At 47.8% G+C, this 27,858-nt stretch overlaps 1 protein-coding gene across 1 annotated transcript; it reads left to right on the plus strand.

The window, feature by feature from the left end:
* Window positions 1-23,378: 23,378 nt before the first annotated feature.
* Window positions 23,379-27,791, plus strand: LOC135919577 (uncharacterized). Its single transcript, XM_065453495.2, has 2 exons — window positions 23,379-23,965; window positions 26,041-27,791. The coding sequence occupies exons 1-2, from the start codon at window positions 23,668-23,670 to the stop codon at window positions 26,400-26,402; spliced, it is 660 nt and encodes a 219-aa protein (XP_065309567.1). The 5' UTR covers window positions 23,379-23,667; the 3' UTR covers window positions 26,403-27,791.
* The last annotated feature ends 67 nt before the right edge of the window (window positions 27,792-27,858 follow it).

The following is a 27,858-nucleotide window of genomic DNA, read 5'->3' on the forward strand; positions in this document are numbered from 1 at the left end:
CTCGCTTCACTTGCGATTGAAACGGTGCTAAAACTTCGCCGCCTAATTCTTGAACGGCGTACACGTATTCGGCACTGCATAATTTCTTGCCTTTACGCAGCGTGCCACCCCTGAAAAAATCTTAGGCGCCCGATATTCGCTGCAAGCCGTGAAACAACACAACCGAAAGTGGCGGGTCCATATTGTAAACGTGCTTTCCGAAGCAGACGACCGAGCTTGGTACGACCCATTTTAGCACAGAGGGCGCTTTTTATCACCTTTCTCGCAGCGCCCCCTTGGCAATGCAAGAGCCCCATTATACATAGAGTTACTATACTGACTCTAGAGGACAAGCTACCCATAGGGCCCATGCATTAAAATCGGGAACCTCAAGAGCGCCGCCATGTTGCTACGCGCCGAGGTTGCCAGCTCCTGAGACGCTTGCTAGACTTGGTGACAGTAGTCAGTTTTAATCCGGCAACAGTAGCAGCTTAGCAGCATGGCGTCTCGCTTGAAGTGTTGTGATGTGTGCGTGCAGCCGTGTGTTTGGGCTTCATAAGTCGGTTCTTTATTCTATGTTGCGGGATGGTGTGGGTGTGGTCCATGTTGGCCGTAGAGCTGGCAGTTATGCAACCGAGGGATGATCCTGTTCAAGCTTCTGGCGGTATGCGGTTTTCAGCGGTCACGCCTGTTGCAGGAGTGTCACTCGACGACGTTACGAGCTCGAAGCTGTGGTCAGATTCCTCGTTGGCGTTCCGTAATTATCTTCGCACGGGCGCGGTATGTTGCAAAAGCCGCTTTCGCGATCTATCGTCGTGACGATAGATCGGTTTTTTTATTATTATAAGTAATGATCCAGCTGTAGGGCACATGTAACCGACAAACGAAAGTCTCAGGAGAGCACCTGAGATGGTAGTAGAGCAGGCGGCGCAGGAACTCCAGGGCGAACGAGGGACAGTGGGGGGATCAAAGCTCAAAGCAGAACGGTACGTAGTTTGGGGCCGCCGAGGCAGGTGTGTGCCAGGGAGTGTTCGCACGGACAGCTCCCCTGGCACGCGCAGCCGTGCCTCGCAAGGTCGAGATACTTTAAAGGCACCTGCGCCCATGGTCTTTCTTTTGCCTCGGCGCAGTGAGCAAGATTAACGAGAATAATGTGGAGGGCATCCGGTGCAGTCGCGAATGCATCATGACAAATGTAGCTCGCGTCGCCTGGCGTCTGTAGTAATATCAGAGTTGATTGTATGAACTTTATGCATAATACGTTTTGTTACGGTACCTCAACGGAATGGGTCTAGAGGACGGTGTTGGTACATTTTTTCGTACCGCCCTAATCCTATACCCCCACTACAAACACACACATACCCCGCTTTTTTTATGTATACATACAATTCCTTGCCATGACGGATCATAGCCTCCTTTATTTTTGAAAAATAGAGGAGGCTATGGACCGATTGACCAGTTCAAGTTGTCAACTGGTCAGTAACTGTCGTAGGAATCACTGTAATAAACATAATTCCACGATTGGATTGTTTACTTTCATTTTTTGTTGTAACACTGAGGACTACATAGAACTTTATTTTGTATATGTGAGAGAAGTATGTGGATATCACGAGCTTAAGCCAATGTGCAATACACAGACAAAGCAGCTGCTACAACATGAACTGCGTTGAGGGCCACACAACACATACGTAATTAAAGGTGCAAAATATAGGGGGAAGCTTCAAAATACGCTCTGTAGCACTGCAAAGTATAACATATATTGTATGTGTACAATAAATGTTCAAAAATACAATGCACCAATGTACCATTTGCCTTCAAGTTTATTATGAAGTTCAAGTTTACTGAAGTTTATTATGAGCATATGTACAACAGGGATCAACTAACACACCCGCAGTCGAGGTGGCTGTTCGAGGTGTGCTGGCTGCTTCAGTGTAAGAAAAAGAAATTGGGTAAATGTCGACACCAGTGCCACTGCTTCTTGCCTCTGACCTGCACGTGCCTCTGCGGCATCTTTGTGCACAAGTGTGCTGGCGTGGTGAGGCGTAGGAGTCATCCGAAAGAAAGAGTATTGTTTACATGGAGGAGTGGCTGTTCACATTGCCTGTCACTTTCCCTCAAATGTTTCCTTGGCGACTAGGGTGACACACCCGCAGTCAAGGTGGCTGTTCGAGGTGTGCTGGCTGCCTAAACGAAATAAAAAGAAATTAGATGAATGTCGATACCAGGGCTATTGCTTATTGCCTCTTACCTGCATTTGCCTCCACGGCCTCTTGGTTTGCGGAGTCTGTATGAGGGAGCTGCTGTGGCTAGGCGTAGGCATTGTCTAAGCAAAAAGAAAAGGCCATTTAAATGGGGAATTATGGAAATAAATGCAGTTATGTCTGCTTCTTGCACTCTTCTTGCCTAAAAGTTTTCAAACATAGTGTCCAGAACACACCAGCACTTTGACTGCTTCTGCTTTTTACCTGCAGGTGTTGTTGCGAGATCCTTAGTATGGCTGCGTGCAGCATTGTAACACTTGGTGGAGGCATTTGAAGTGGTACCCAAAAATATAAACAATCATCCTTGTCTGCACAAATGCTTTCAATTTCTAAATGCAGTGGTAACTATCACTATTGGTGCAAGCCCCCCCCACATCTATGCGGCAAGTGCCATAGCTCGAAACTGAATTGTTCCTTTATGTTTCACAAGGCATCTGATATGTCCACATTAGATGTGATGTGTTTGTTTTTATTTATCCCAGTGTGGAGAGAGCATCATTAAATGGCTGAAGTACTATAGCGCCAAACAGACGACACAAGAAGAGACACGGACGAGCGCTTATGTCCGTGTCTCTTCTTCTTGTGTCGTCTGTTTGGCGCTATAGTACTTCAGTAATATGCACCAACTAGCCCAACAAAAAGTTCTGCTGAAATATCATTAAATGTTTTGTTTATTTTTGCGTGTCTTGTTTTTTGGTTTATTTCTGAATTTATCATGATGCTAAAGTGACTTATGTAATGGCAATCAGCTTTTGTTTTGCAGAAAAACAATGCATTTCCTGACCCATTGTTTGACATCCCCTCACTCGCATAATTTTGCAGAGTATTCTACCTATATTGACTTGCTTGACTTCCACTAAAGGGTCTTGCATTTTTAAATACGACTCTTTCCTTAAAATCATTCGACACTTCTCATAAGTTCTGTACCTTGGGCTTCTGATACTCTGCATTCACTATTTTTGCTTGTTTCTGACTAGAAATGTCTTGTTTAATTTAGAGCTTAAATTTTACCTTTGGAACACACGGAAGGGCTTGCCATTGCATATCTGCATAAAAGGGAAACATGTTTCATTAAACATTTGCAAAATCCCATTGAAGATTGATGAATGCAGCTTGCAGTGTGATATGACTGAATGAGCCATAAAAGTAACTCATCTCACTTGGTAAATGAAAGCACATATTAGTGTGATGCACAAGATACGTTACACTAACGTGGTGGGTTCTCTTGCTTATAAAGCAAAATAATCGGTGCACGAGAAAAAAATTATTTTTGCATAACCCTTGTACACACTGACTTAAGGAAAATGAGCTGGAGCTGTCCACATTATCTACTTATTTTACCTGCGAGTACGGTCAACAAAAATGTGTCCCAGCTGCTTAGTGGTATTCCGGATTATGTCAGTATTGCATATGTGCCTGTTGTCGAAAATAATTGAATTTTGAAAGTGCTCCCAGGGATCTGATGTGCATATCTGCAGTTTATGGGTACATGTAAAAGACTCAGCATCAAGTGCAAGTGAACGGTCCCACAGGCCCGGAGTCGATCATGCAAATAGATTCGCTGCACAAATTTGTGACCAGAAAAGATATGCCACATGAAATGGCATGCAAGGACGTGTTGAAAATATTGCACAGTTAATACAACGCCTCAACTATTAATATGTGGCTTGATGCACTCGTTATGCAAAACGGAGGTGAGGCGTGCAGACAGGAAACAAGAGTAGAGTATTTACAAGCAAACAACACGCGCGCCGCCCACTTCTCTACTCTTGTGTCCTGTCTGCACGCCTCACCTCTGTTTTGCATAATGAATCCTTACGAACTAGCTCAGCTTTCTGTCGTTCTAAGTCTCGATGCACTCTATTTCGTCCGCATTAGGCACTCGCCTCTTGATTACTGCGTGGCACAGAAATACTCGGTCATCAGGCTGTTTTTCTGCTGTGGCCTTTGTAGAAGCATGATTGTTAAAAGTGCAACAATAAACAGATTCTTTGAGTTGCTTGTGGCTTCGCCAGTGCAATTCCGGTGCGCTGGTCCGCCTGTCCAGCAATTTCCTACTCAAGGGAAACCTGCAAATAAAAACACCGCTCCGCATGCAGAAAAATGCTCTACTGTGACGCTTCTCGAACGATTGTGATGTACCACAAGAGCTGCCTACTCGCGTGATATTCTCAACAAGGAGATAAATTCGTTTACTTACATGTGAAGGTATATGCCAGACCACTTCGGGGCTTCGGTGGCACATAAGGCACGAGTGTGTCATAGCGTCCGATGTCGACGCGCGATCGCATGTCAAACGAAACTACTACGCATCCAAAAAACAGATTCGAAACCGAAATTCGCGTCATCCATTATTGCATGAATGCGTACATCGTGATTTACATAGGTCACGGACTTAGCGATCGCTTTCTGTAAACTTAATATTAACGTACCACCTTCATAAAGCCATCAGGTATGCGTTTTTAGGTGACAAAGCATAAGGTGACCTGTACTTGTTCTCAGCTCTTTCAATAGTAATTGCGCTGGCCACATTGACCAGTAGCAACAGGGCGGCGCCCTAGAGGTTCCCACTTTTCCGGCCCAGCTTTTCCTCTAGAGTTGTTCTACTAACTCTATGCCATTATATGCTCCTACCACAACCTACTGGTTCAGTAGGTCGTGGCTCCAGACGCTCCCGGACCTTCGAAGCGAGCGGTCGCATCGCCCCTCGCTCCGACGACTACGGCTCGCCCGCCACTTCTTGCGCGCGTACGTCTCCTCCTTCGACCGCGCTTACGAGCGCAGCCCTTTTCAGGGCTCGCACGGCAGCTGGCTCGATTGCCTGAGCCACGCTGCTACACGGAGGCCCCATCTCATGGGTGACGCTCCGAAGCAGCAACATCGGAAGAGGCCGAAGAAGTCAGCTCCTGGCTTCAACGACTCGGAGCACCGACGGGGCCGGCAGCACCAGCCGCGTGGTCAACAACCACGCACCGGCGGATCGCCTCCCGCGTTACGATGGAAGCGCGGACTGAAGGCTCGCGCGCTGCGTGCGCTGTCGGCTGATTCGACGGACTCCACGCCGTCATGCCCACCTTCGCAAGGGAGTGCGACGCCGACCGCGCGCGCCCCATCATCCTCGGACACTCCCTTCCGCGCATTTCCATTTGATGTGCAGAAGACGACTTCCAGCGGCCACGACGCCGCACCGTCCGCCTCAACGGACACCACCACAGAGGCCCCCACTTCGGCTGCCTCCACCGACGACGGTGCTAGCTGCGCGTCGATCGGCGACACCGACGAGAGTGCCGGCAGCTTCTTCTTGCCAACCGCAAGCATGATTGGTACCGACACTTCGTCCTCCCGTATGGACGCGACGACCTCGCCCGAGGCAAGTCCTGTCCGGACCGATTCCCCATCACTGTCGTCGCCGGCGGCCTGCGCGTCGCCCCCACTCACCAACATCGAGCCCACCGCTCCTGCGGCGGGGGAGGGCTCCCGCTCGGCGACGGTGCCTGCCACCGTCACGGACGACGACCAGGCTGACGGCCCCTCGCCCAACGAGAGCCGGCCGAGTGCGCCCACCCCTGCTCCAGCTGCTGGGGGATCAAGGGAGCTCAACCAGGAAAATCCTCCGCTGCTGCCTGCGGCCGCCGAGGATGCCCAAGCCTGCCAGCCGGCAGCGGCGCAGCAAAAACAAGCCGCACGAAGGAAACGCCGTCGCCGACGGCTCGTCGACTTTGAGCCGCACGCCCCACCCGTTGACGACGGCGTCGCCCGCGATACCGACGTCACGGTACTCTACCGTCCCACCGGACGCAAAGCGACTTTCCTCGCACTGTCACGGGACGGTATCGCTGCCCAGCTCTCCCCTTTGCCAGCCGTGAGACGCGTTCGCGTCAACTTCCGCCGGAATGTGGTGGCTGCAGACGTGATGCGCGGTGCCGACTTGGCGCCTCTCCTCGAAGTGTGCGACCTCGGCGGCGTGACGGTGCGCCCCAAGGCACTACACAACAACTCCTGTGTGGGTGTCATCCATGGGGTCGACCCTTCTTTCGACGCCCGCACAGTGCGCGAAAACCTGGAAGCGCCCGTCGCGGTGCTGTCATGCTCGAGGAGTGGCGCCAGCGTCACCGTCACTTTCGTCGGGAGTGTCGTGCCTCCAAGCGTGCGGCTTTTCAAGCAGCTGCGCGCCGTTCGCGCCCGTCTTCCTCGACCGCTACAGTGCGACCGCTGCGGCGTTTTCGGACACGCCGGCGCCACCTGTTTCCGCGACGCCCGCTGCCTCCGCTGCGGTGAGTCGCATCCTACAGGAGGCTGCCCCGCGGAGAAGGCACGCTGCGTAAATTGCGGTGGACGACACCCCTCGACAGAGCCGAGCTGTCCAGAGTGGCAACGCGAAAGGAAGGCGGCCGTGCTGTTGTCTTCGTCCGAGCAGCCCCTCTCGAGGAAGAAAGCGCTTCAGCTGGCCGGCGCCACATCGCACGAGTCGCCTTTAGCCACCCCTTCGAAGAATGCTCGCCCCCCGCAGGGCCGATCCTACAGTGATGCCCTGCGTGGCCGCAACACCCAGACGGCCGCTCCCGAGCCGTCACGCGGCCCACAAACCGCACCAAGCAGCGACCCCAGGGACGCGCTCATAGCCGCCCTCGCGGCTGCACTCCGTGCCGTACTAGACCAGTGCCCAGCCATCGACAGCAACATCCGACAGATGTGCGACGCGGCTATCGCGGCACAGGAAGCTTTGCTGCTTCACCACGACTAGGAGCGTTACCGCGCCTTACAAGCGAATGTAAACAACCTGCCCGCGCGCTGTCTGGGCAGCCGCCGCCGCGTCTATCTCACCCTTCTTTCGATTCCCTATCCCTCTTGTGCAGTGCGGTTGAGGTGTCCTCATCTGAGAGACAGTTACTGCACTGCACTTTACCCCAATTATTTCCTTCCCCAACAAGAACCTCTCTCTCTCCCACACTCTCCTAACATATCGAGACAGAAGAGTACGGCAACCTCTGCAACGCCTGCAACCCCTGCCGTTGTACAGAGCAGTGACTGCCTTTACCCAGTCGAATCACCACTGTCTGTTGCATGTACATGCACGCTTTGCGCTGATTTGCGCGTAGTCGGTCACATGACTTAACGACGCCGTCTTATTGGATCTCTTCGCTCTTCTGCGCAAGCTCGGAATGCTTGAAGGCCTGACGGTTGCTGGGCTGGTGTGCTCCGCGCTCTCACACGCTCAGGCGTTCAGTTCGTGCGCTTTCTATCGCTTTTTATGGGCAGGTTGCAAGTGCACAGGCGGCGCCCTGTCTTTCCGACCCCTAGCGCCATCTGACGAATAGTTGCGCGAATGCGGTAGGATAACTCACGGCGTCAGCAGCCCGCGCTGCGTGTTTGGCGTCCTGCCAAACGGTAGCGATGGCGCTAAACAGCGTGCCGATATTAATTTTAACCGGGTTTCGGGAATTACAAGATCTTCATAGCTTTTTTCGTGAAAAGAATTTAGAGAAAGGAAGTCATCTATTTGAAGTGCGGCACGTCTACGACGTGAGGGAAGTGTTGAACTCGCACTAATCGGAAATGACTGCTAGGTTTATTCCGCAAACGAAAAATAATGCACCAGCGAGGTGCGTGAAGCTCAGGGTAAGTTACTTCGTTATCTACGGTGTGGACGCATGAAATTATAGGCGACATTGATTCTTGAAGATCGGCGACAGCAGACAAATCCTAGCGGGCAGCTGCGATTGCAGTGCTGGCATCGCAGGGAAGTGCAAGGACGCCGCGGTAGTTTCCCTGTACATACAGGACGGCAAATACGAATCCAAAACATCTCATCCAGGAACGTGGAGCGTACGAACGACTCGTAAGACCTACCAGAGGTATTCTAACGTTGCTCTCCCCAAACACAGAAAAAAGGGGATGAACTTACCAGTTGTGTTAGACTACGCTGGGAAAATATTTTCGCCCAAGTTACTGGAAGATACGATACTCTGGAAGTGCGATACTCTTATGTTGCGATTTTTTCAGTGCGTGCAAAGGAGGTTCCAATAAACCACGTTGTCAAAAATTTTGGTTATCTCAACTGCCCCTTCGTTGATAATATGCTGGGCGCAGAAGGGCGTATGCCAGCTCAGCCGGCTTCAACCCCTCCTCAAATCTCTCAGCAAGCCCTAGCGCTGTTTGTATGGGAGAGGATTGGGAAAGAGTTCCACAGCTTTACTGCAGTACAGTGTGGGAACAAACTACTTTGTTTGCTGCATATCCTGGTACGCACTGCAGGCAGTGGCGTAGCAACGGGGTGGGGAGGGGGGGGCGGGTCCGAGGGGCCTGTGTGGGGGTGTCATATACGTCTGGAGACGCACGGAAATTGTTGATAACCTCACCTTCCTCGAATAAACCCGGGGGAGGGGGGGGGGGGACAGAAGACCTATGGGCACCGGGTGCCAGACGACCTAGCTACGCCACTGACTGCAGATGTCCCGTTGCTGCCATCATTGCTGTAAAAGCAAAGAATTCAGCGTTATAACGCATTTGACATAACGCCGGAACATAAAACAGCTTATGCCGTCTGACGAGCGCTATCCAGTGTTGACGCCGTTCTGCTTCATACGGTCGGCTTGGAAACCTGTAAAACTTTGTTCCTCGTGAGTTGGTGTACGTGCTGTTGCAGCCCACTACTCAACAGCTCGGGTTGCACTTCGGCATTGCTCAGAAAAGGCAACAGCTACGCGCGAAACAGTCCACATACAGGCTTTCCGAACGCAAGCGGGCCGGTCGTATCCTGCCGGTTCCGCGCTCGCCGCCGCGAGGGGCGCCCTAGTAGGCGCGGGAACTACGTTCGCAACCTGCCTATGAACGTGGTGGTTGTACCGTTGTGCCATGTGCTCATGAGTTTCAGGGTGAGAGTTGGTCGGCTCCAGGTGAACGTTTTTGTCATGCGCGTTGGAGCTCCATTTCTGCGGCGCCTGTACGTCTTACGCCTATCAAGAGGTAAGTGACAGTTCATGAAATCAATGTTTTTTTCTCTTAGCAGCCCTGCAAGTGTCTTGTCTGCGCATAATCGAATGACGGACATTGTACTACATCGATCCCCATCTTTTGCAGCGACGGTAACATCCATCGGCGATTGACTATGGTCGCATCGTTTGGTCGCATCGTACTAGTTTTCTGCAAACTTCCGAGCTTACTCTGTCCTATATTTCTGCGCAGCGCAGAGATCCGCAGAAAAAAAAAATCCTGAATTCGAAACTTTAGAACCGTTAACTCCCGTGTAGCCCACAGGATGAGTCCGCGAGAGTTATCGGTGTCTGCTGAACAGTGGCAAATAGTAAGAAAATTAATATTAATTATAATAGCTTCCCGAGACACACTGTCCAGAATAGCCTTGCTTCAGCTTCGTTTTCTTTGCGTAACCGTGATTGCGAGAGCAATCAATCATACAACTGCATAAGGTTGAAATAGCTGAAATTTTGTGCGCATTTGTATCGCGGTCGGGGCACTTGCTGCACGTTATGGCCGGCAACGCTGCTGAATTTTAATACACCTGTCTTTAGGGCTGCTATATTCTTAAATACTAACAGTGCATGCACTTTTCTTGGAATAACTAAACTTTAGGGCGACTTGCTAGTCTTCAAGACAAGTTTACTCCTCGGCTGCCTGTGGCGAACGAAACGTTTGCGCCTACTTAATTGCTCGTTCGCATGTGGTCGTATTTTTTAGTACGTAACAGTGAAACTTTTTCTCACTTGACTGATTCTTTCGCGTGCTCGTAGTGATAACCGTGTCGCTTAAACTTCGGTACGTGTGCTGTTGGCGTTTTCTTTGCGTAGCAGCGATTGCCAAAGTAATCGTAAAACTGCGTACGTTCGGAATAATAGAACTTAGTTGGCGTTTATATCGCGAGTTGAGAATTTGCTGCCCGTGATAACCGGTCGCATTGCTGAATTTAACAGCTCCTGTATTTACGGCTGGTATTGTTTGCCAGTGTTGTGCACGTTGTCGTAATAACGAGACATCTGGGCGTCTTGTTAGGTTTCTGCTTATTTACACGTGAACGGATGCATGCTTGTATGGTGTTAAGGTCAAATTCACGTCTCAGCTCTGTAACGACGAAACCTGCGCGGTGATGAGCTCGCTCGCATGTCGTAGCAATTTTTTTTTGTTATAAGAGTTTGTGAGGGTTGACTCCATCACACGCTCGTAGTGAGTAACTGTGTCGCTTAAGCTTCGTCTGCCATTGCTGTTTTGTTTGCTTAACGATCGCAATAGCAATCGTAAAAAGTGTGTAAGGATGGATAAACTGAATTTATTTATTTCAATGACTCTTAATGTCACGCAGGGCGTTACAAAGAGGAGTGGGATTCTATACAATAAGTTGAAATCGTGGTTTTGAAGTGTGATGGGACAGCTTGTCGCTGACCTTAGAAGAAGAAATAACCGGCCGTGCACGTTTGTACGTGAACTTGGGACGTGGAATACAGATGTAGGCATCTGTGTCACGATCGGAGCACTTGCTGCGCGTGATGGCTAATTGGGCGGCCGTACTGCTAAACTTTACCACGCTTGTCTTTACAGCTGGTATACCAGCCGTAAAGACAAGCGTGGTAAAGTTGAGCAGTGCGGCCGGCTACTTATAACCATTGCGTACAGCATACATATATGTGCCGAACAGTGACATGCACATTTTTCGAAATAACGAAACTTTTGTGCGACTTGTTAGGCTGCTGCCTATTTGCATGTGGTCGGATGCATGCTATTATGAGGGTAATAAGACCAAGCTTAGGCCTCAGCTTCCTGTAATAATCGACGCATTAACGCTTATACTATAGCTCGTTCGAACGAGCTGCACGTGGTCGTATTGTTTCGTATTATTAATGGGGAACGTTTTTCGAACTTCGTTGACTGCTAAATGTGCGTCACGCTACCGCCCTCAGTGATTAACCGTGTCGCCAATTGAGCTTCGTCTGCCGTTTGTGTTTTCTTTGCGTCACCGCGACTGCGAGAGCGATCGTAAAATGGCATGCGGTTGAAATAACTTAACATTTGTGGGCATTTGTACCGCGATCACAGCACTTTTTACACGTGATGGTTGGCCTGCCGCGCTGCAGAATTTTCCCACGCGTTTCTGTCATACAATGCCCTACGCGTTCGTTTCTGGGAATAACGAAATTTTGGGCGATATCTAGTGAACTGCTGCCTATTTGCACGTTCTCAGGTGCATGCTAGTATGTTCGTGAGGTCAAGCTTACGTCTCAGATGTCTGTAACGATCGAATCGTTTACGCCTATTAGGTTATCGCTCCGAATTCGCACGTTGTCGTATTTTTAGTAATGGAGTCCCTCCCGGCCACAGCGCCCGCATTTTGACGAGGGCAATACGCGAAAACACCCGTGTACTTAGATTTAGGTGCATCTTAAGAACCCCAGGTAGTCCAAATTATTCCGCAGTCCCCCAATCTGGCGTGCTTCATAATCAGATCGTGGTTTTGGCACATAAAACCCAATAATTTATTTTTTTAGTAATGGCGAACGTTTGTCTCTTTTGACTGCTAATTACCGCCGCGGTAGCTCAGTGGCTATGGGCGTCTTGCGCTGGAGTTTGAGGTATAGTAGCGGCGCCTGGTGGCGGCGCGGGAAACGACATCTGGGTCGTACCAGCCTGGGTCGTATTGAGCCCTGGCTGTGGCGAAGCACGTTTCTAGGCCGAGTTTTGCGTCGATTCGCACTTTTTTCTGCCCTGTTGCGAGTACGAAAAGGCTCGTCACTTCTCAGAGACCATGCCGACCACGCTGCGAGCTCGCCGCAGCCTATAGTTTAACGAAAACGGACTCTCCGTGTGCCGTGGGACGTAATGCTGGGAGCAGAAGGAATCGGTGACGCCGATCCGGAGACCTAGCCCAGCCTCGTAAAGGCGTCACCGTCATTACTTTTGCGTCGTGGGCTGCCATGAACAAGAAGGCCTGAATCCCAACAGCATATTCTGCCGTTTTCCTTCAAGGCCTCACGAAGTGGAGCGACGGGCGCGCTGCATAGCTGCAGTTCGTCGCGCTGAGTAAGCGAAACTTCGCGGCATGCTGACTGCTTCGCCTGTCTTGAAGCTTGCTTGATTATCTGCGTTCTAAATTTCGGTCTTTTGCACCTACAGTCCCGACAGCAGACCGACATAGCAGCAGGCATGGCTGGTAATTCACAATTCGAGACCCGGCCACAGCGACAAATAACAATTCAACCGATGCAAAGTGGTGAAGTGACCAGGTGTGTGCAAATGAGCACAAATGGTCGGGCTCATTCGATGACAATTCACTACTCCACTACAAGCAGCACAAGTTAAGAAAGTTAAATGCGCTCATCCTTGATCTCAAGCCAGCACGTTGAGGCAGCGCAGCAAGGCAGTATTGATTGCAGCACATCGATGTTCGAGCGCTGTCATTAAAACCTACATCAAGCGAGCAGCGCACGAGCTCGCGCTGCAGCGCGATTCGCACGTACGTGCGAGCTCATATGCATGGCATCAGTTATTAGCGTTATTATTTAACTTATATTTTAATGATTTATCTAATGTTGTGAACGTCAAATTATATCAGTATGCTGATGACACTGTCCTTGTTTCACACGCTCGAAGTTACGCTGACGCCATCTCTTCTTTACAAATGGCAACAACAAGAGTGATGGACTGGTTTCAGAATAACGTAGTCCATATAAATGCGTCCAAAACCCAACTAATCTGTTTCCACAACCCTGTCAAGCAAGTTACCCTATCCTCCCCGTTATATTTGCACACATCACATTGCAATCCCTGTTCGTGTGCCCCTGTGCAATACGCTTGTTCAATTAAAAACCTTGGTGTCTTTTTTGACAGTGATTTATCCTGGAACTCTCATTTCGCATATATTTGTCAAAAACTTCGCGCAATGTCTTGTGTTTTGTATAACATAAAATTTTACATGCCATTGTCTGCCCGAAAGCTTGTAGTACATGCCTTATGCTACAGTGTAATCCGGTATGGGATATCTACATATGGTCATGGCGCTCAACATTTGGTAAGCCGGGTCAACTCCGTCCTTCGTGGCATTCTGAAGCATGTTGCTTATGATGTCTCCCCCAAATCTGATGTGTTCAAAACTTTGTCTTTACCTGATTTCAATTCTTTGCTGCTTGAAACTGTTATCTTAAAACATTTTTGGTTAAGTCAGTATAAAATTCCTTATGTGCCTGTCCGTTCCCTGAGACCAAAGAATCCTTACATTACACCCCGCTGTAAGACGAGATATGGTCAAAGACTTCGTAACTACTATGTCCCAGCAATGTTTAATCTACTTCCTCAAAGCATACAAGATGTGAAAACAAAATATGGTCTTAGAAAGGCTCTTAGACACATGAATGCATGATTGGAAGCCTGTCATGTGAGTGTATGTGTGTGTGTTTTTTTTTTTTCACTATTGTTTAATAACGAGTTACTGATGGCTCTGTCGCTGTCTGCCAGGCACTGCCGTTCAAGCCCACTGTGGCTTTGGCAGGCCCGATTCTTGCACGGTATGCTTCTCAAGTCATCAATAAAGTATTATTATTATTATTATTATTATTATTATTATTATTATTATTATTATTATTATTATTATTATTACCAGTTACTAAAAGGGACAGATGGCCGCTACTACAACGCAGGCATAACTACTTGTTTAGTGGCATGCAGTCAACAAAGATTGCAGGAGGCCCGCCGTTTCGCGGCATGTCGAAAGACCGCTGCCGTCGCGGCGCGTACGATCGTGCGCTCGAGCAGTTCGTACATCGCGGCGCGTACCGTCGTGTGCTCGAGCAGTTCCGTACACATGATGCCGGCTTATCGCTGCTGTGGATTCATTTATAGCAAGCATTTCCTCGCGTTTGTGCGCCTGAATCTACTAGCGTGCAAACCTTACCTGACGTTCCACTTCATACGCGACTCGCTTCACTTGCGATTGAAACGGTGCTAAAACTTCGCCGCTTAATTCTTAAATGGCGTACACGTATTCGGCACTGCATAATTTTTTGCCTTTACGTAGCATGCCACCCCTGCAAAAAATCTTCGGCGCCCGATGTTCGCTGCAGGCCGTGATACAACACAACCGAAAGTGGCGGTTCCATATTGTAAACGTGCTTTCCGGAGCAGACGACCGAGCTTGGTACGACCCATTTTAGGACAGAGGGCGCTTTTTAGCACCTTTTTCACAGCGCCCCCTGGGCAATGCAAGAGCCCCATTACCATTTGTGTTGGGCTGCTGAGCATGAGGTCGCGGGATCGAAACCCGACCACGGCGGTCACATTTCGGTGGGGGCGAAATGCTAAAGCACCCGTGTACTTAGATTTAGGTGCAGGTTAAAGCACCCCAGGTGGTCGAAATTTCCGGAGTCCTCCACTACTCCGTGCCTCATAATCATAAAGTGGTTTTGGCACGTAAAAGCCCCATATTTTATTTGAATGTTAATTAAATTTGCTGTTGGGTGCGCATTTTATCGCGTTTTGCTGGACCTAACAAAAGTTTATTCACTCAGTCTGTCAGGTAACCTACCGTGTCGCCCAAGTTTTGTTTACCGTTTGAGTTTTCTTTGCATAATCGCGTTTGCAAGACCAATACAATCGCGGAAGTTCCAAATAATGAACTATATTGTGGGCATTTGTATTTTAATGGCAGCACCTCGCACGCAGTGCGGTTGACCAACCGTGCTGCTTCAGTTTTCTCGAATTTGCTATCATTTGGGCCAGCGTATGTGCGGACATGTGTGCGCGACGCGCTGGACAAGATCACGAGACTGTTGCATCCCCATATTGTCATTGTATATGTACTGGAGTTGTGCAGTCGACAATCGCCTAGTTTCTGTATTATTATTGCGATAGAAATTGTACGGACACTCCTGACGAAATTCCGCTGACGCGGACGTGCGCCGTGGTGGGTAGTGGCTTCGTGGGCGCTGTTCCCGCGCAGCTTAGTGTCGAAGTTCGCGTAAATGTGGCTCTGGAAAGGCGCTGTGGCTGGAAGCAGCAAGAAGCGATTGCGTGTCGCTGCTGCCCCGCTTCACGCCAGCGTTCATACAGCGTGTTTACCGTCAGGGAGATGTGTTCATGTTTGGCTTTGCGCACAACACTGTTAATTTAACAAGGAAGCGAAGGTTTATTGTAAGTTAAAGTGGCGATAACACGTACAGCTGCTTAAATATAGCGTTTTGTAATTTGCTGCCCCCAATCGCTGCTTCGCTTTTCGAACAAAACTATGCTATGCTGACGTAGTGACTAGGAGAATTCCTTTTATCTTTGTAGAGTTGAAATCATTACTTCTTTTCTGATAATTGTTCGCTCAACGAGTTTGTATTAAGCCACAAAGAAGCAAAGCTGCTGTCAGAACCTGTAGATTGCTGTTAAATGTGCAGGTTGTTAAGATAGCAATTTTCGTAAACATTTCTAACACGTTTTTATTGCATACTTTACAGACATGCTGTATTCCTGCCATCAGCCTGATGTCACTTTGGGTCGACATCATTCTTTGTTGAGGATCAGCACAAAAACAAGCCCACGGAAATCTGCTTCTTTAGTACCTCTGATCTCAACAGTGTATTTTAGTGTCTGCGACCACAGGAACCGATCCTTCAGGTTGACTAGTAAATTGTGTAGCGTACCCGTGATCTATTCTGTTCTGCATCTGAAACTATGGACGAAAGGCTTCACCCAGCGTGTGGCGACTTCCTTATGGACTGATGTACCTGTGAACTCTGGGTTAATTTTTGTCTCTGACTGTTCAAGCAAGTCCACAGAAATGCCCCACTAAATTTTTTAGTAGTCACGTGAACTGCAATGTAGTCGTCTTCGAGCACTGAGCCAGCCTGCAGTGAGCCTTAGTGAAATGTTTAGTCGCCAAGATACCTGTGATCTTTTCAGAAGTATTTGTAACTGCTGCCAATGAAGAACAGTCGATCATGCTCTGCCTCTGGTAACTTCCATCGAGGCTGTCTGATACCCATGAATTTTTAGGATGAAATTGTGTTTATGTGTGGCCGCTGAAGCAAGCGCACACAAATACTCTATTAGCTTTCCATATGGGTGAACTCATATAATACATTTTTCTGTCTATGACTGCTGAAGCGAGCATGCTGCAAGCTTTTAATCTTGTAGTCGCCATGGTACCTGTGACGGTTCAGCAATATTTGGCTGTGACCACGGGAAGGTCGCATTCAGCTTCTGTTTACTTACTTAGAGGCCTTCAAGCCTATGAACACTTATGTTGAATTTGTGTTTGTGACCACTCAAGTGCAGCAAGTGTCTTGTAACTCTAGTACCTGTGAAATCAGTTTGGTATATTCTGTTGAAGCAAGTGTCTTGTAACTGCTTTCGTATCTGTGAACTCTCGAGTAATGTTCGTGTTTGCAACTGCTTAATTGATCCTTTAGTGTTTTTTAATGCCCAGTGTGTCTATAAAATATTTAGTACTTTTACTGTGTGCAACTGCTGAAAGAGGCCTGCAGAAAGTGGAGTAGCTTCCATCATGGCTGACACCTCTGAACTTTCCAGCAAATATTGCATTTATGTGCACGCAACTGTAGAAGTAAGGCAGCCCACAGTAACCCTCCTACTAACTTCCTTTGTACCCTCCCCCCCCCCCCACCCTTACATAGGGCTTTTAAACTTCTTTTACTGGCCGAGGTGCATCTGCGAATTAGCTCAACTGAAATGGTCCTGTCACTACACACAAAAGTTTCAATGTTTGCTCTGGTGACCTTTGCCTGAACTTGCTATGGATGCACAGTGCATTTGCTCTACACTCTAAGAACAGTTGCACCCTTTGGGGTTTAAATTTGCCACAGAACAATAATCATCATCTGTCTTGCTTGCGTTTCCTTTCTTGAAAACCCTGCGCTCATTACTTTCCTGTTGAGAATGCTCTGTCATGCTGATAATGCGCATGCCGTTCATGACATGGAAGTACCGGGCTTGCAGTGTTAAAGATGGGAAATGCAGGCAAGACAGATGACGATTATTGTTCTGTGGCAAATATGCACCCCAAAGGGTGCATATTTTTAGAGTGTAAATTTATGTTCATATAGAAGCTGTTTGTCTATATATGACCACTGAACTAGCCTCGAGTAATTTTGTTAATGCCTAATGTAGTTGTGACGTCTTAATTTAGCATAACTCGTGTTCGTGTATGTAACTACTGAATATGGCCTAGGGAAAGGCTCTGGCAACTTAAAGTGGCTAACATATCTAAACTTTCAGCAAATTTTGCATTGATGCGCCCGCTACCATGGAAGTGAGCCCACAGCAAGCCTCGTGATAAGTTCCATAGTGGCCCCACTGCGAATTCTTAAATTTTCTTGCTGCCCAAAGTGCATTTGTAAAGAGTTTGATTAATGTGCACTTTTACTAACCACGGTGCGGTATAACTCCTAATAGCTGAGCATGTATAATGAAATTATCGAGTTTATTTGTTTGCATTGATGGGTTTTACTAAAAACTGCTGACTGCATTTTAGAGCTCAACGAGTGATCTTCCTGCAACTGTTTTATTGAAATAAATGCTGTATTTTTAATGAGATTGTCAAATGATTCAGCAGCCTGCAGAACTTAGTTCTGTAGCTTTGTCCCGGTTAGCACAAAAAGTATAGGTTGCATGTCTATATGTTTTGAATTAATGCATTTTTATCAGGTTGTATGTAATGTATTTGCTTAGCGTAGCAGGGAACCATGTGCGCAATGCTTAGTTGCACTGCAGCCTTCATTTAACGTGCTTTGAGGTACGGTGGGTTGCATTCCTGGCTTGTCTCCTGGTACTTCAGCTTTTGCATGACAAATATTTGGTCGCCTTATTGGACCGCTGGGATAGACCTTCAAGAGCCATGCAGTTCCTTTTCATCATTGCCCACAAGTCATCACAAAACCAGCTTACTGTGTTAATGGTATGTAAATTGCTGCAGGCTTGCTGCACTGTAGGGCCCATTTTGAGGAACATCCCAATTATGGTAATTCATAAGCAATATGGACGCCGTGTGGTTATCCTAAATCCCCAACCTAATGTCCCGCAAATGTCCTTTGGACGATTGGTAAAATGTCCCAGAAGCGTATACATCCTGACAAAAATGTCCTTAGGATGCACTCGGGGTTATGCAATAAGAATAATCCGTATTGAAACGTCTCTTGGACGTCCGAATATCCCATTATGACGTTCGGGGGACCTTTCTATGAACGGCAATCCCAGGGACGTTCGAATGTCCCGTTTTCGATCTCTGCTGGGCATCTGTAGGACGCTGGTGCTCCAATGCGTTATCTTCAAAGGTCCTGCGGACGTCCGAATATTTGATTTTGATGTACGATGGACGTTCGTGGGATGTGCAATTGCGTCGGACGATCCTATGGACATCCGTAGTACATCATCGGGAGTTCTAGGTATGTTTGACTGACATCAAAATATCCTTTGCAGGACGTCCTTTGGACATTCACTAGAGCCTTGGGAAAACTCTGAGCGGCATGTGAGGGAATTTTGCTCTCAAAAGCTTGGCATTGCTGTTACCTCCGTTGCCAGAGCTCACCGCTTAGGACGTTTTTCGACAGACAAGAAGCGACCCATCATTGCTAAATTTTATAATGAAAAAGAAGTCGAATCTGTCCTTAGTCTTGGCTACAAACTAAAGAACACCAATTTAAGTATATCACGCGATTACTCTGAGGCAGTTCGGCTGAAACGCCGTGGACTGTGGCAGTTTTCTAAAACGATAAGGAGGGAGGGGGACCGCATTCGTCTGTCGTTCAATAAACTTCGTGTGAACAATGATGTTTATCTCTGGGATACCACTGGCAATAGGGCTGTGCGTGTGTCCGATTCTTCTACCGAATGACACAATCAAAGTCACCATGATGCTTCCGATCGTGCACCACCATCATTGTCGGGACCGAAGTGTTTAGATAAGATGTGTTTCCTATACACTAACATCAGAAGCGTTACGGCGAAAAGTGTTGCCCTCTCCTCCCTTATCGACTCCACTGGAGCCTCGATATTAGCACTGACTGAAACGTGGCTAAACGATTATATTGCCGACGATAACATCCTTTCATGCGAATCAAGTTTTAATTTTTTCGATGTGACAGAAAGGACAGGAGAGGAGGTGGCGTCCTTATTGCGGCGAAGCAAGAACTCATTATCGTACCAGTTGTTGTTTCCTCTTTTCTGGAATGTATATTCATCTCGATAAAGTGCAGTACTACAAATATTATTGCTGGTGTGTTGTACCGTCCTCCAGACCTGAACGATGGGTTTGCTGACGAATTTTGTCGCCTACTGACTGATGTGTGTACGCGTTTTCCAAATTCCGTCCTAATTATCTTTGGTGATTTTAATTTCCCCAGTATCAATTGGGACATTTTATCTGTCTCACCAAGTGATAAGGAAGCGCACGCTTTTCTGCAGTCTTGTCTAGATTTTCACCTAACTCAGCTCATTACAAAGCCCACGCGATCCACAGGTACCACTGCCAACATTCTCGACCTGATCCTAACCAATAATCCCGATGCCTTTTCTAAAATATTTCATCTTAGTGGTCTTTCTGACCATGACCTCATTACCGGGTGCATAAATCACCGTATGCTTGACAGGAAAACTACCTCAAAGCTGATCAGGTGTTATAACAGGGCTAATTTTGACCAGATGAATCTCGAATTAACCACTTTTTCTGGGCGGTTCTTAGCCGAATGTACTTTCCGTTCCATTGAACAGAACTGGTCGCTGTTCAAAACAACCCTACTTAACCTCATTACAAGATTCATACCGGTTATCTCAATTAGGTGCAGTAAAAGAGCGCCTTGGTTCAACGAGCGGCTGCGAAGAGCCAATAAAAAGAAAAAGCGTTTGTATAGGCAGGCAGTTGCTAACAACCTATTAACTACGTGGGAAACCTACAGGAAAAGCGACAAGGATTACCAAATAATGCTGAAAGCCACCCGGCGCCAGTTTTTCAGTGACGTCTTACCCACTATGCTATCTAATAATCCCCAAAGATTTTGGAGCGTAATTAACCCACATTCACGCCCCATTTCATCCTTAACAAATTGCAATGGTGATCAGCTGGATGATGCCCATTCTGCTCAACTTTTTAACAACGCTTTTTCGTCTGTTTTCACTCATGAAGTCATTACCCCTTCTTTAGCACTCAGTTCACTTCACGATTATTCCATGCCCTCTATAGTTATAAGTGATGGTGGTATTCTTTCTTTATTAAATAACCTTAAAGATACTACAAGCACCGACCCGCTTGGCTTTAACTACAAAATTCTTCGAAATATATCTCAGAGTATTTTTCAAGTCCTTTCTGCACTTTTTTCTCAGTCTTTATCATCTGGCTGCATCCCTCATGACTGGCGAGTAGCTAAAGTAATCCCAATTTTCAAATCTGGCAGCCGCTCTGATCCCCTAAACTTTAGACCCATTTCACTGACTTGCACCTTCTCAAAGCTCCTTGAACATGTCATACACACCCATATCATTAATTATCTTGAAGATCACAACATCATATATAAATATCAGCACGGTTTTCGCAAGGGATTTTCTTGCGACACTCAGCTTGCTGGATTTACTAACGACTTATTTACTTTAGTAGACGCCGGGTTTCAAGTCGACGCTTTGTTTCTCGATTTTTCTAAGGCATTTGATCGGGTCCCCCACCATAGACTACTACTCAAGTTATCGCATCTCAATGTTCACCCTCAGGTTTTAGCATGGATTAAAGACTTCCTCTCATCTCGCGTTCAGTTCACAGCTGTTAATGGTTCTAACTCTTCGATGGCTCAAGTCACATCCGGTGTACCCCAGGGGAGCGTGCTTGGTCCCCTGCTCTTTCTAATATTTATTAATGACCTACCCAATTGTGTATCTTCCCAAATCAGACTGTTCGCGGACGACTGTGTTGTGTACCGAGCCATTAAATGTGAAACTGACCACCAATTTTTACAAACTGACCTCGATTCAATTAACACTTGGTGTTCATCGTGGCTAATGATGCTAAACCACTCTAAGACAAAGCTGGTCTCCTTTACAAGAAACTCTTCCCGCATCCCAACTGCATACACTATTAATCACGTAACAGTTGAGACAGCTTCTACTTACAAATATTTAGGGGTTCACCTTCAGTCCGACTTAACCTGGAACTATCACATCGATCTGATTTTAGCAGCTGCTAACCGTTCTCTTGGCCTCTTAAAACGTAACCTTCGACACGCTCCAGCGCCTGTGCGTAAACTTGCTTATATCACCCTAATCCGTCCGAAAATCGAGTACGCTTCAGCCATATGGGACCCGGATCAAACCTACCTCATAGATAACATCGAATCCCTGCAGAACCGTGCTGCTCGTTTCATTTTTTCAGATTACTCACGTTTCACTAGCGTCACATTGTTAAAGGCTCGTGCTGGTCTTGATAACCTTTCCCATCGTCGCAAACTTGCTCGCTTAACACTTTTTCACAAAATTTACCATCATCCGTTGCTTCATGACGATTTCTTTCAATCACCATCGGCGGTCTTTCCACGCCGTGACCATCCTTTCAAGATCAAACGCATCATTTGCCGCACTTCATCTTTTGCGAAATCATTCATACCCAAAACAATTATTGAGTGGAACCAGCTGCCTGCTTCAATCGCAACTGAAATGAATTCGTCCAAGTTTCATGAACTTCTAAAAAATGAATGTGATGAGTAGCTTTTTTTCTAGTTTTGTTCCATTACCACAATGTGTTTGATTTTTAATATATATACATTTTTTTGTGTTCTGTTTACTACGTTGCGTTTTTTTTTCATTATGTCTCATTGAGTGTTGTTGTTCTGTTTTTTTTATTATTATTCTTTGCCTATTCCTTGAATACGCTTCTCTGGGTTGCTTGTAGAATTTTTGTCACCCCCTATGTAATACCCTCGTTGTGAGGGCCTTTAGGGGTTTCTTGAAATAAGTAAATAAAATAAATAAATCTGTTGTCCAATGGGAAGCTCTCTCCACTCGCCCCATATAGCCTACGCACGCGAAATTCCTTCCCTGCGTTATCCCATACCAGACCTCAAGGATCGTGTGAGGCATACGTCACAGGCATCGCCTATATCCTTTTTTTTTTCTCCTCGCTTTTATTTTTCTCGGCGCTATGCATTTCCGCCGACCGCGTCACACGCGACCTGTTGTGTCGTTCACGCAGCGCACGATTTTGCGCGATGTGCACTAGGAAACATGACTAGCGGTATAATTCAGTACGACACGAATACTGAGGCAGAACAAGCGGATCGCAGAGCGTGATGCCTTGGAACACAGTAGAAAACGGCATAGTTTCGGAACCTGCGCACGACCGTGGGAACAAGCAGACGAAGCGGAAGTACATCCCTCTTGCTTCGGTGCGAAGTAAAACAAAAAACACGCGGACATTCCGTTTGTGTTTTATTATTTCTCTAAACTTCAATTTGTCAATTCAAGCAACAGATCGCACAGATAACATGCTGTCTTGAATAATTCTCGAATTCGCGCGTCACCACGAGTGACGTCACACTACGGACACAATTACGTATGCGCAGGGGCACGATTACGTCACCGCTCGGCTTGGAGCGCGGCGGCCGCGAGTGAAGAGGGGAACGGCGTTCGGATTGAAATTTCAGATATTTCCGCGGCGTGTTGTGATGTAATACCTTGCATACACGAATGTTATCGCGCAATGTATGCTCTGCGCTTGTCAGCTCAATATGGCTAGACCTGGTGAGGGGCCCTTTAACACTTTGAAGGGATCGAATAAGCAATTTACTGCATAGGCCTTAACTAAATTACCCATTTTGAAGTTTGTCTAAATAATCCAACCTGCCACCTATTACCACAAATTATAAGCTAGGTGACTGGATTAGTATACCAAAGACTCCATGGTGAAAAAAATGGGGGAAATGAGAGAGAAGCTGGGATGTATTAATTCAATCAATCAAACAATATTTATTTTCATTCTGTCAATAATGCAGAAGGGACTGTGACAAAAAGCTGTTTGTCATAACAGCTTGACTAGGTCACAGCCCCATAGAAAAATTTCGGAGCACTGGCAGCACTACAGTAAAATAAATAAAAAATTGAAACTTAACAGACAGCATAGTACTATAAGGCACACACTAAGTGTTATAACTGCAGTGTTCTTATCATTTCTCAGTTGAAGTCTACAGCTACACGTGCCAATCTGGTTGCCTATCTTATGTTTTCTTACTTCCTTTCCCTTCCCCTCCTTCCTTAGCCTGTCTTTATATTCCGACGTTCACTGCAAATAAACGCCCATTCTTCCAGCTTGTCAGCGTGTGTCTGTCTCGCCTGCGTCAAGCGCAGTGTCCGACCTACGATGTAACAGTGGCGACGAGAAACGGAAAGCAAAACCCCTGGCAAAACCTTGAAGCACAGGACGGCAGCTACGCTACGGAGCGACGACTCGACGATGGCACACCAGCAACTGCCCGACTTCGACGACGAAAGAGACAACTGGAAGGCCTATGTTATCAAGGCAGAGGCATACTTTGAGGCAATGGGCGTGAAGGAGTCGGCAAAGAAACGGGCGCTTTTGGTGGCAGCTTTAAGCACACGCACCGTTCAAATATTAGCAGGACGAGTAGCGCCGAAGAAGCCGAATTCTTTGGAGTACGAAGACGTCGTGAAAGTCTTGGACGAGTTTTTTGATCCCAAGCGACATGAGATTACCGAAAGCTTCCGCTTCTTCAACCGCTGCCAGCTTGACGGTGAGTCTGTTCAAGAATTCATTATCGAAATTCGTCGAATTGCGGACAACTGCAATTGCGGTACCATGCTCGACCGAATGCTACGGGATAGAATTGTGTGCGGCATAAGATCGAATGCACTGCAGAAACAACTCCTGACAAAGAAAGATCTGTCCGTAGAGGAAGCTGAAACGATGGCACTGTCGGCTGAAGCTGCAGATAAGGACGCCAATAAAATGGCCGCAGACACGTCGGCGGTGCTTAAAATCAAGGCGCAGTCAGCCTCAACGAAAGAGGTACTGGCCGAATGTGGGCGTTGTGGCAGCATAAAGCACAACAGTAATGCCTGCCGTTGGAGTAATGCTCGTTGTTATCACTGCGGTCGACGTGGTCACCTAGCAGTAAAATGCCGGAACGAAGAAAGCGCAAGATCTCGAACTAGAGAAGGAGCCCGGGGATTTCGTGGCAGAGTACTGGTTGTTAAGGAAGGGGAGGCAGATGAAGACATAGAGGATAGCATGCACATTTGGACGCTAAAATCGACGCAGGAGGTAAATGTGAAACCCCCAATGCGATGTACCTTCACATGGGGAGGTGTGGACGTATCAATGATTGTCGATACGGGTTCCCGGTCTGCGTCGTGTCTCGACAGCTATTTGAGCAGCACAAAAACACTTGGCCTTCGCTACGGCCCTCACGCACTAAGTTATCATGCTACCTCGGAAAATTGCCAGTTTTTGGAGAGCTCCTCTTGCCGGTGTCGTACGACAGTACAACTGTGGAATGCACATTGGTGGTGCTAGATTGCCCCGGTCCAAGCTTATGTGGTCGAGACCTAATTTCCCTTCTGAGCGACGCAGGCTCCCCTGTCCTCAGCCTCTCAGCCAAGCCGCTGACCACACAGCCGTCTACCACCACGCAAGTCACTGCTGACGTGTTTGCCGAGTTTCCAGATGTTTTCAGCTCGCAGCTGGGCCTCATCAAAGGACCCGCGGCACACTTGCAGCTGAAGGAGGGAGCCACGCCCAAGTTCTGTAAGGCCCGATCTATTCCCTTCGCTCTACGCGACAAGGTATCTGAAGAGCTTGATAGGCTCGTGGCATTAGGCGTCTTGTCACCAGTGCCGCATTCCGAGTGGGCTACGCCCATTGTACCCGTCCTTAAGAAGGACGGCACCGTTAGAATTTGTGGCGACTTCAAAGTCACTTTAAATTCAGCATGTGAGCTGGAGCAGTACCCATTGCCGGTAATCAATGACATGTTCGCGTCCTTAAGCGGTGGAAAACATTTCAGCACACTAGATTTACGTGACGCATATAACCAAGTCCCTCTCGATGAGGCATCGCGCCAGTTATGCGTGATTAACACGCATAAAGGCCTTTTCTGCTACAACAGATTACCTTTCGGCATTGCCTCTGCGCCAGCCATTTTTCAACGCAGAATGGAAACGGTTCTACAAGGCTTATCAGGCGCTCAAGCTTATCTGGACGATGTCTTGGTGTCCGAAAGAGCAGGAAGTGACGACGTGCTAAAAGCCGTTCTACAGCGTTTCCGCGAGAATGGTGTTAAACTGCGCCTCGACAAATGCAAATTTCGGCAAGCATCCGTTACATATCTCGGCCATCGAATCGATCAGCAAGGGTTGCACCCAATAGAAAAGAATGTCGAAGCTATCACAGAAGCACCTAGCCCGAAAAATGTAGCTGAGCTTCGTTCTTTTCTTGGCATGATCACTTTCTACGCAAAATTTTTGCCGAACATATCGTCTCTGCTCGCTCCACTGTATCGGCTGCTGGAAAAGAACAGACATTGGCTATGGGAACAAGAGCAACAAACGGCGTTCGATAAAGCAAAACGTTGTTTGCAGCAAGCAGATGTTTTGGTTCACTTCGACCCTTCACAACCGCTGAAACTAGAGTGCGACGCATCGCAAAAAGGTATCGGCGCAGTGCTTTTTCACACGAAAGGGAACGTCAACAAGCCTATCGGATTTCGTTCAAGGACATTGTCGAAAGCAGAAAAAAATTATTCGCAACTTGAACGTGAAGCACTGGCCCTCGTATTTGGAGTAATGAAGTTTCGTGATTATCTTCTAGGCCGAGAATTCATCCTGGTCACAGATCACCAGCCGCTCCTGGGCCTGCTGAGACCGGATCGGCCTACTCCACCTCTGGCTGCTGCTCGCATACAGCGCTGGGCGCTGTATTTGGGAGGATTTCGCTACAAGCTACAGTATTCGCCAGGCAAGCAGCTCCTGAACTCGGACGCACTTAGTAGGTTGCCACAAGAAACTTTGGAGCCAACCACGGAAGGGGAGCCACCTGACTACGTTCTGGCACTCGTATGTGTCCAGGAGGGGCCGGTCTCGGTAGAAGAACTGCAGGTGCTGACGGCAGGTGACGCACGTACTTTCAAAGGTCATGCAGTACACAAGAGACGGGTGGCCTCCAAGCTCTAAAGCATTAGAAAGGAGCTTACTCCCCTTTTACGACCGCAAACAGGAACTGTCATTGGCCCACCGTTTGCTGTATTGGGGCCGTAGAGTTGTCATTCCAGTTAACGCGCAACATAGAATGTTGCACATGTTGCACGAGACGCATCAAAGATCATCGGCGATGAAATCAATCGCTCGGTCAGCTTTTTGGTGGCCAGGAATGGACCACGACATAGAACAACTGTCAGCGGGGTGCACAAGCTGCATCCAAAATCGACCAATGCCGGCATCTGCTCCACCAGTTAACTGGCCGACCTGCCAGGAGAACTGGTCAAGAGTGCATCTAGATTTCGCGGGGCCGATCAAAGGAAACATGATCCTTGTTCTCGTAGATGCTCACAGCAAATGGATTGAGGCCGTACCAATGAAACAGGCGACCACATCTTCGACTATTACTTGCCTGCGCAGCCTCTTTAGCAGGTTCGGCATCCCTCGCACCATTGTTTCAGATAATGGGACGCAATTCACTAGCCAAGAATTTGCTGATTTTGCGAAAAACAATAACATAACCCACCTGCGCACGGCTGCGTTTCATCCACAGTCGAATGGCCTAGCAGAGAGAGCCGTCCGAACTGTTAAAGATGGGCTGAAGAAGATGAACCAGGGCAGATTAGAAGATTGCCTTTGCAGACTACTTTTCAACTACCGGAGAACACCCCTTGCATCGGGCAAATCTCCTTCGGAACTTCTTCTTGGCTACCAAATCCGGTCCCGCCTCGACACATGTCTTCCTCCTTTGGTTGCAGGAAGATCGGGAACATCGGATGACTGGTCTCTTGCACCAGACACAAATGTTTACGTCCGTAACTTTGGTAAAGGTGATAAGTGGAAAACGGGCACGGTAAAGTCAGCAGATGGATCTAGGATGGTGACAGTGGAAACGCCTGAGGGCCTCGTTCGGCGACACATTGATCAAGTTCACACAAGGAAAGACCCAACAGCTACCCAAGGCCACAAGGAGAGTGAAAGCTCGTCCATCTCGAGAACCCCGGAAGAAACTTTCGGAGCAAAGCCAAAGGCAACAGCCGACACTCGTGAAACGTCATCACCACAGCGTCAGTCATCACCCCAACCCATTGGCCCACAAGAGAGCAACGGTGAACCTACCGTGGCCTCGGAACTCCGGCGCTCAACACGAGAGCGCAGACCTGTGCAGCGTCTTCAGTATTATTGATGGAGAAATGTTATAACTGCAGTGTTCTTATCATTTCTCAGTTGAAGTCTACAGCTACACGTGCCAATCTGGTTGCCTATCTTATGTTTTCTTACTTCCTTTCCCTTCCCCTCCTTCCTTAGCCTGTCTTTATATTCCGACGTTCACTGCAAATAAACGCCCATTCTTCCAGCTTGTCAGCGTGTGTCTGTCTCGCCTGCGTCAAGCGCAGTGTCCGACCTACGATGTAACACTAAGTAATGGAAA

This window comes from Dermacentor albipictus, chromosome 8 (genome assembly GCF_038994185.2).
Source record: "Dermacentor albipictus isolate Rhodes 1998 colony chromosome 8, USDA_Dalb.pri_finalv2, whole genome shotgun sequence".
Taxonomy (NCBI): domain Eukaryota; kingdom Metazoa; phylum Arthropoda; class Arachnida; order Ixodida; family Ixodidae; genus Dermacentor; species Dermacentor albipictus.